The sequence below is a fragment of the Anneissia japonica genome, unplaced genomic scaffold (assembly GCF_011630105.1).
Source record: "Anneissia japonica isolate Jap-2015-1 unplaced genomic scaffold, ASM1163010v1 scaffold287867_len1003013_cov215, whole genome shotgun sequence".
Taxonomy (NCBI): domain Eukaryota; kingdom Metazoa; phylum Echinodermata; class Crinoidea; order Comatulida; family Comatulidae; genus Anneissia; species Anneissia japonica.
In genome coordinates this window covers 125,163-135,192 of record NW_022684320.1, presented here as the reverse complement: position 1 = coordinate 135,192, position 10,030 = coordinate 125,163, and the positions used below count along the sequence as shown (strand labels likewise).

Here is a 10,030-nt window from a genome sequence, read left to right as displayed (position 1 = left end):
TTTATTTTAAATTTTATTTATTTAATATGTATATATATTGTAATAATTTCTTTTCCTTTGTTACTTGGTTTTTATTATAATATTTCATATTAATTTCTTTGTTTATTTATATTTCCTTTGTTACTTGTGTTATGTTATTATTTTAACTTATAAATATATATACATTTTTTTTAAAATTTTATTTTTAACTTTGTTATTTTTTGCTTTTTTGTGCCTTTTTATTCTGCTTTTAATTATTTTATAGTCAATTTGATTTTAATTTAAATTTTTATTTATATAATATAGCTTTATGTAATAATTTCTTTTCCTTTGTTACTTAGTTATTTTATTTTTTATTTTTTTAAATTTTTTTATTTATTTAAAAAAAAATTATTTATTTATTTTTTTTTTTTCATTTTAATTTCTTTGTTTTTCTATTTATATTTCCTTTGTTTACATGTGTTATGTATTGAGGGTCCCTAATGATCAGCTCCGGCTGGATGGACAACCCTCGTAAAATATTGTTGAAATAAAAATAAAATAAATGAAAAAAATATATATAATTTGACCAGGAAACGTTTGGAGGAGGAATTGTATTAGGTTCACACGCTCGAGTTCCTACAAGTTGGCAATGGCATTGGGCACATTATGCACGCTCGAGTCGGCACGTTCGAGATATTATCCAGAAAAAGTTGTAATAATACATAGCCGAGGCTTATGTACGTATAGTGTATGTTTAGTGTACATGTGAAATTCAAAATGTTCACCAAGAAGTTCAGGATAAAATCGAATTCTGCAATCAAAGGCTCAGATCGGTAGGTATGAGCCTCTAATCCAGAGCCTAGGCCTAGGCCTAGGAGGAGGAGGCCTGCAGGCCTAAGAAGATTAGAAGGAGGAGGATTGATTTGATTTTGCCGCAAGGCCCTGGGCCAGTATTTTTAACAGGCCTAGTCTATGCCTAGGCCTAAGCAGGCAGGCCTGATAGTTGTTGCCTGATAGTTGTTGCCTAATAGTTGTTGAAATGAATTGCATAAATGACCCAGCCTGATTACAGTATCAGTACTGTAGGCCAAGTGTAGGCCTAGGCCTATCTATTCTCTCTATCCAAAAGATGTCCGAAAAGTGTGGTCGATCGAAATAACAACACCACCCAATTTTTGTTTTCTAAACACCTAAAAATAACCTCAGAGGCATTTTGGGCTATCAATTTTTTTCATTTTCTTTCTTTCTATTTTTATTTATTTTTTTTTACTTTCCAAAGTAGATCACTTTTAGAACTTTTAGCCTAGCAGAAAATATATTCATGATATTAAAGAAAGCCTTAATATACTTTAGCTATAATACAAACATTTCATTTTTATATTTTTTTTCTATCAACATAATGTAGCTTGATGCCATGTTAATGCATGTAATTATAGACCTGTATATTTTCTTCCTATTAAAGCCGTAAACTCCGGTCACAAGTCTCACAACAATTTGTGCAGCTGTCGGATGAAGATGTTGGGCAACTCATTCCAAATAAGGAGGACATGTCGGTGATGAAACTCTACACACACAGTGGTGCAAGTATCCTTGTGTATTGTTTAGGCAAAAACCCATTGTTTTTTGAGCAGGAGAAACAATTGTTTCCAACAGGTATGTAGGGATGAATTTTATCATTATATGCATTATTGTTTTTTTTAAATTAAAGCTTATTTTTCAGGCCAAGATTCGAACCTAAGACATTCCAGATACTGTTGGGTGCTCTACCAACTGGCGTAAATTACTCTCTTTCGTATCCCCCCCAATCGGGTTGTAAACCCAAGCCTAACAACTATATATTTTGTATATTTTATTTAGTGTTGCATAATGCATCAATAAATTGATCGATCAATTCATCAATCAATCAATCAGGCATCAATCAATCCGTCAGTCAATCAATAAATCAATCAGGCATCAGTCAATCAATCAATCAATCCATCCATCAATCCATCAATCCATCAATCAATCAATCAAACTAATATATGTCTATTTACACAAATAATAATAATGAGTTGGAGGAATGTGTTTATTAATAAAGCAATACAAAAGTTTTTATTAACTTTGATAATAACTCCATTGGTAGAACAACTGTATGGTAATATGATTAGCTTTTGTAAAACATAGTCTGTCATGGAATTTGTTTTAGTATACTGTTTCTGTTTTTTTTTAGTGTACACTTTGTGGAAATGTCCAAATATATTAGCATATTTCACAACATGGCCACCGGTCTTAGAAAAGTTAAAGGGAGGGGCTGGTAAGTTTTACACATTTCATCCAAATACAAATTACAGTTAGGCTAAACTTGCCTAATTGACTGTGCCTAAGTCGAATAATTTCTAAGTTGATCTTATTTCACATGTCAAATTGTTGTGTTTTCCATTAACAATCTGTAAAGTCAAATTTCATCAAAGTCGAACAATATTTCAATGGCAAGTTCAACTGAAATATATGCATAAATAGGAATTTCTCATTAAGAAAATATAGAAAAATTTAGTGTCAAATAAAATTAAGTCATAAGATAAAAAACAAAGTAAAAAAGAAACACAGGTAAAAAAATAACAAATTATATGATAAAATAAATAAATAAAAATAAAAGTAGTCAGATAAATTGGGTGATAATAATTTAAAACAATGAATAAGAGATAATTACACAATAAAATAATAAACATGTTTATTAGAACAGGTAACAAAATAATATATATGATGGATTTAAACAGAAAAAATAAATAAAAATAACAGTAAAAACGTAATAGGCATATTAACACTACATTGTGGCTCATTAAACAAGTTGATATTTCCTATTACCTGTACTTAGATCTCATGTTGCCTGGAGTTGTCGCTAGTAGCCTACCAGCCGTTGGTAAAGGTGACGTATGCGGTATCAACCTAGTTGGTAACCAGGCAGCGGTTGCCATCGGTGTGGCACATTGGTCAACCGAAGATATGATTGCTAGCGGTATGCGAGGCAAAGGGGTGTTGACTCTACACACCTATGGCGATCAGTTGTGGTAATGTCACATCACTAGATTTATTGTGTCAGTGGTTGCCCAAATTAAATCTTGGCTATGAAAATAAGGCTAAATAACAAAAATTACTGGTTTACCATCCCTGCATGCATCAGGATTTGGCCATGCATAAATTTTTTTGGCCCTGACTTGGACTAAAACTATCCAAGAAATATTAGGTCTTGATCTTGGTGTTTACCATTCCAACAACCAGGGTGTGGTAAAACGACAGGGAAGCACTGCTCAGATTAACCAACAGTAATGAGTAAATAGATAAGTAAGATCATGCCCTTAGCATGAATTTAATAGTATAAAATAATAATAATTTAATAGTAATTAAGATGGGCCAATTCCCATTTATTGTAATTAAAATGACAATGATAATGGCTATGTTCTCACACAGCAGCTAACGGTTAGCAGGATCCGGATAATGGAATTATTATTATTTTATACTATTAAATTCATGCTAAGGGCATGATCTTACTTACCTATTTACTCATTACTGTTGGTTAATCTGAGCCGTGCGTCCTTACAAGAAGATTCCGATCCGGATACCAAGTATATGATGATCGAATCATTGGCCAATAAGAAACTGGAAATTGTAAACGTGTACGTGTGATTGGTTAGAAAAACTAATAGCATGATAGAAAAAAATAGTGTGATAGAAAAGCACTCAACTTGCTACTAGGGCTCTCGTGAGAACCAGGCTTCTATTATATTTCATATATTTAAAGGGCATATGGAGACAAATCTTCACCACCAGAAATACCCATGGAAGGAGTAGACCCATCCTTAAGTACCACAACTGATGATGCACAACAAGTAGCAGGTGGTGCAGGAGAATGCTCTATGGGAGATGATTTAGAGGGCGCCACACAGGTTGCAGATTGCAGCAGTGGTGTGAATCAGCTGAGTCTAGATGTAAGTGACAATGGAAATGATTGTGAGGTTGAAGAGGTGGAGGAGGAATCAATGGAAGAAAAAATAGGTGAACACATTGTTATGTTAAATAGACAAAGGCTGAATTTATGTGCATCACAATAAAAAATTCTTTTGTCAATAAAAATACATTGATGATAATTATAAGCAAAACCAATATGTGTAATATGGCACATCATTTACATATTTAATTTTTATTTATTATCATTTATTATTTATTATTTTTATTTATTTTACTTATTTATTGAAACACCCAACAGTATTAATAACTAAGATATACGAAATAGTCTATGCACTGAATATTATTACCTTTTCCTTATTGCATCAAATACATTCAACATAACGATGCAACAACGATAACAACACAATAACTGATGAACTTCGCCGTAGATGGATGAAACGCCTTAAGTGAATACATTTAAGTTTAGTTGAACAAAAAAGAGATTAAAACGTATCTACTGACTATGAAATAACCAGATGAATTTCTTCCAAGATAAAAACATTTCATTTCTTTTTATCCTTAGAAAAAATGGATAATTTGTTGATGCAGTGTTTTCTGTTCAGTTTGAAGACGTCTGTTAAAAAAAGCAACTTGCCTTTACTAGCCAGTACATTCTATGCTCAGCATATACAGAAATGTTGGTGAGTTTCTGAGCCGCAATGTGCCTTCTGCAATCACATAACAATGTAACGTGAGGTAACATTAATCCTGCTATTCATGTCTAAATATCAATATCCTGATCGCTCCTTTCCCAGTGGCTGGCTACGATGCAGTTTGTGGGAAGTTTTATCTGTTCTATGCTATTATTATAGTGGTGCTATTATTTATCATAAAAATGTAAATACCATATAAAGTACATAATTATATTCATTTATGTATGTGAATATTGTATGTAAATATATTAGATATAAATTGTTTCAGATGGAGGACTGAAATGCAACTTACAATAGTGCACCGTCTTCATGAAGAGTTGTCAAAGCCATTGGTTGTGTGTGCAATGTGGCCCATTTGTACGCAGTACAATCTTCAGAAACAGAGCAGCGTCAATTCACCACCTAAATGACCCCACTGCAAATATATCACAAAAATATAATTAATTTATATTATTATTATTTGTTGTATTTATTAACTTGTAAATAAAATAAAATACTTTTTTTTCAGTCCAGCAAATAAATCACTTGACATCAAGAAGTCAAGTTATAAGAAGCTGTCCAAGTTCTTACAGATTATGAATGACCGAGGGTTGGTAGAGATCAAAGAACACTCCAAGGGTGTCAGCAGCATTGTGGGAATCGACAAGTCACACGATGAGTGAGTTCACAAATTGATGTCATTCTCACTATTTTTCTCTTGAACAATCAGATGAACTCAATTTGCTACAGACTACTAAAATATATTTAAAAATATTGGAAAATTATATTATTAGGGTTGTAGCTGTGGAAAACTAAGGGTGGGTGATGATAACATTGGTAAACTCTAAATAATAAGAGTGGATTTTAATGATGGAAAAGTGGGTTAATAAAGGTGGGTGGAGGGCCATAATATTAGCTTTAGACTGGGTGGAAAATTTCAAGGCTGGGTGGCCCCGCACACCTCCGCCTACTATAACTACATCCCTACTTCATTCTACCTGCTTCAGTCCCTCTCCCCATCTACACCATCTAATTTTATCCTCTCTGTCAGTATCTCTTCATTATTCTGTTTTTCAGTCCCTTATTTATAATTCTCTTTAATGATGTACAATTTAATTTTCATTTCATTTTATTCACCTCAACAGATTACAAAAAGAACACATCAAAAAGACAGACAAAAAGGAGGCGGGCTTCCCAAAAAGAGATTCAAATCTCTTTAAAATTTGAATTTGAGATTCAAATTTGAATTATTAATCTAATTTTTAACGCTCATTTCGTAGTCTGCGAAGCTTTGTCGTGCCTGAGGAGTTTGAACGCTTAAGAGCAGCAGCAGCTGTTGCAGATGAGGTTGCCAAGCAGGAGGAGACGGCGCACACATACCAACCTCCTGAAGTGATAGAAATGTTAGGAGTAACATCAGCTATGCTACCTATATTCCAACCAAGTTACAAGTTAGTTGATGGATTTTAAACCCAATGTATTTTGATGATGACAAATGTAATGACAATGACGTGGCAACAACGTTGATGAAAATCTCATGAAATTGTACAGGGACTGTCTTTTGCACTAGCCTACTAATTTGATTAGTCTGATACATCTCATGAATAAACTCAACTTTGTTCCCTTGACCTCATAATGATGACTAATGACAAAAATGATACAGTAATGTGGTGGTGGTTATGATGCTAATACAGTAAGGCCAGACGTTTTTTTATAGCTTGTTATAACTTATTTTTGGTCAATGATCATAAGAGGGCGGAAAAAATATAAACATAAAAATTTGTTTTCTTATTTAGCGAATGGTTTTACCAAAATCATCCAGGCAGAGCAGAAAATAAAAATTGATTGTTGAATATATAACATTGTAGTAATTGATTGGATGGTTAAATGCTTTAAATTTATATAATTAGGAAGAAATATATTTCAAGGCAGCAGCGGGTGTAAGAAAAATTTTACTTTATTCGCTAATTGGCCAAAAATAACATTTTATTTTTATTTGAAATCATCATTGTTGGCGGACGGCAGGTTAGTTAAAAAATCTCGCCTAATGATGAAGAGGATGATGATACTAATGATGATGTTAGTGACACTGCTGGTAATTATAAGTACTGTAGAACTGAGATGAAATGTTTACAAACTTTGTAATTTCTTTTTATCGCAAGGAAAGGATCTTGGCTTGTACGCAACATGGTTAAGGAAGTTGTCACGCAGTACATTAAGGAAAACCAGTTGGTGGATATTAACGATACAAGGTAATAAAGATTTGTTATATTATTGATCAAGTGCAGTTGCCAAGCCAGCATTTGGGAAAGGCGAGCTGGGTGGGTGCTGTCAAATATTGTGAGGGAGATATTTATACAGTGAAATATTTTGTTTGTGAATGCGGCCCGATAGGCACTTAAATTACAAAAGTTTTTGAACATTCAAATGGACAGTTAATTGTAGGTAAAAAATAGTGTAGCTTAACTTGGTTTGCAATTTTCCAGCAAGTAAAGCATAATAAACACTGGACTAGACAGCGCACCTTCTTGGCCTGCGCATGACATGTACAGGACCCTTAGTGGAGAAGTAAGTTGTAAGAATGAGTAGTCAACATCTGTCGGGTTGAAGCAAACAGCTGTGAAGCTAGCCCTCAACCCGGAAGAAGAAACAACATGTGAGAAATATCACACTCTAATAACAATCTATAATATTGTTTACTGTTGTCTATGTTACCTTGTTCAGTGGAAAAAATTAAGATTTTCCAAGATACCCTTAAGATGATTGAAAAAAATTCCACCATACACCATAAGTCAACGTTACCAATATTAGATTTGAATACATTTTTGATAAAGCTTTACTTATCATACCTACCTACCTATCAGTCAGCATCATGCATTATCTGCACTTGCATCCATGTGGGAATAACCAAAAGTTTGTATGGAGTTGGTTGTCGGTTAAATTAAAAAAAAGATCACTTTTATTGAGTGTGAACTTGCTTTGTTTTCATGGAGTACAATTGACGCATTTGCTTTTTGCTCATTAAACAACTGGCCATGATTGTTTTTTTCACATGGAAAAAATAATGCACTCTTTTTCAAAAACCAACTGATTGGGTACACAGGGCTTGCATATCATTATAATAATCTCATTGTTGTTCTCACCTGCAGTATGATTGTGTTAGATCCTCACCTGTCTGATGCTATACTGAATAAATCTGAGTACATCACTCACCTGAAATGGGACCAGGTGTTTGCAAGGTAAATGTCCTAACTCAACCCCAACATCCTTAACATTGCTCTTGCACAAATGGACATAACCATAAACACCTTACATTCATATGTACCGTTTGACCAGACAGCCTATGGGAGGCCCAACAGCCAATGGTCAATGGTCGTGCACTTGTAAAGCGCATATAACATTTGTCTCTATGCGCTCTGCAGAACAGAAAAGAAAAAAACATGGATAATGGTTGAAACAGAAAAGTGGTGGAAAGAAAAACAAACAGGAAGTGATAGAATAGAAAAACAACACAGAAGTGAAAAGAAAAAAATTTCAGGATAGTTACATTTTTAAACAGCATGAATTTGGCCCAAAATAAGATAATAAATACAGTAAATGAGAGTGATGTTAATCTCGTTATTTTTGATTGGCCTAATGTAAAGATATTGCCTTCACACACAACCAGTGAGTAAATTTTAGTACTGCATTCATCTTATTGTGATACAATAATCAAGATTAATTTATTATTGTCTCTCGGCCAATCAGAGAATCCAGCATGTTTTCAGGAAATGAAAATTAAATCTTTTCATTGGATATCATTTTTTTTTGGATTGCAGCAATCCAATTAGAAGCTCTGTAGAAAGCAATTTAAACTGATTGTGCATGAGCCAACATGGGCTTGTAAATCTACAATTACAGTGACCCTCAGGCAAGATTCAAGGCTCAAAGATGGTGATAAAATATCATTTTATTGTTTCTATCAGATTCTATGAGAAGATGCAAGCAGGATATCAGGTGCTGTTCCCGGGAGAAGCACCATGCAGTAAAACTGTCAAGAAAGGCAGGATACAGCCCATCAACATCAAAATTGAACAGAAAGCTGGAAACAAAAAGGTTAACTCAAAATTTTATTTTGTTCTTAAAAATATATAATACAGTATATAATTATAAATAAAAAATTCAACTATCAGGAAATGATACTTCATTTAGACGAATATTGCTTGCCTAAGAATAACTCTGAATGGATCTACAGTACATCCTCTTAATACGTTATTCCACGAATTTCCAAATGACCTGCATAACCCCCACCCTAACCAAACTATGCATTCTGGGTTAAGGCTGTTACAACACTAATGTTCTATTGACCTTATCCCCGATCTCATTTTACTTATATGGTTATAGGAACTTCTTTGTCTGACTACCTGCACCCTCAAAATCCCCAATCTGTATGTTTTGTATTTTGTGATGTTCAGGTTAAGAAAATATATTAATGACCATATTTTATAATTATCAGACTACTACACTTAAAAATGAATTCATATATTTAACCTTTATTCACAGGTCACACTGGTAAATAATCTTGAAACGTTCAGCATTGACCCTAAACAATTCTCACATGAGGTACAAGTGGGTGTGGCAACAAGTACGTCAGTTTCATCACTTCCTGGCAAAAATGCTGGGGTCCAGGTACTGGTACAGGGAAACAAGATGGACTACATAGCATCATTATTAATTGGTTAGTCTAAATTAAACTATCTATCTACTACCACCATCTACTAGTATGTCCATTGACCATTATATTAGGGCCTGTGGAACAGTGGCGGCGCCAGGGTTTCCCTGACAGGGGTCCAAGTTCCCCGGCGGGGGAGGGGGGAGGCTGATGTCCCCGACGAGAAAAAAGTGGGCATGGTCGGTGTCACTAAAAACCTTTCAAAAGTGGTCTAGTGGAAAATATGACAAATTAGGGGTTTCAAAGGCTTATTTAATCGATTTAGTGTCTATTAATATGTACAAAGTACATATAATTTTTTTGAAATTTTTTCTCTCTGACGAATTGCGGTTTTTCTCCGGGGGAGGGGGGCTGCAGCCCCGCCTAGCGAAGCCACTGCTGTGGAATAAAATGTTTTCTTAAATTGGTGTTTGTTTATTGCGGAGTTTTTCCTTTGTGTGCTTTTATACAATCAAGTTTATAATTTACTGATATGAATAAGAATATGTTATATGTGATGGGATAACAAACGTTACTATATTATTTCTATCTTTTTATTCTGGTCTATTTTCTGACATTGCAGATAAATATGGTTTACCAAGGAAGTACATATCCGGTATTGAAAAGGCTTCGAAATCTGCAAAGAAGAGGTGATAATACTCATCATATTGCTGGCATGCATCCCTTCATTCATTCCTGCATACGGGAGAGATAATGGTGACAAATCACACAGATGCAGACTAAAGAAATATAATTGGAATTA

At 33.9% G+C, this 10,030-nt stretch overlaps 1 protein-coding gene across 2 annotated transcripts; it reads left to right on the top strand.

The window, feature by feature from the left end:
• The first annotated feature begins 616 nt into the window (after positions 1 to 616).
• On the top strand, positions 617 to 10,024 carry LOC117104353 (eukaryotic translation initiation factor 2D-like). Of its 2 annotated transcripts, XM_033245180.1 has the most exons (13): positions 617 to 794; positions 1,424 to 1,614; positions 2,171 to 2,254; positions 2,816 to 3,008; positions 3,740 to 3,993; positions 4,469 to 4,586; positions 5,107 to 5,256; positions 5,858 to 6,028; positions 6,740 to 6,829; positions 7,727 to 7,816; positions 8,543 to 8,672; positions 9,120 to 9,294; positions 9,851 to 10,024. In XM_033245180.1, exons 1-13 carry the CDS (start codon positions 712 to 714, stop codon positions 9,919 to 9,921), a joined length of 1,800 nt encoding a protein of 599 aa, XP_033101071.1. In that variant the 5' UTR covers positions 617 to 711; the 3' UTR covers positions 9,922 to 10,024. The 2 variants fall into 2 exon arrangements, with proteins under 2 accessions (XP_033101071.1, XP_033101081.1); XM_033245190.1 differs by lacking the exon at positions 2,171 to 2,254 and having other exon boundaries at positions 1,424 to 1,545.
• The last annotated feature ends 6 nt before the right edge of the window (positions 10,025 to 10,030 follow it).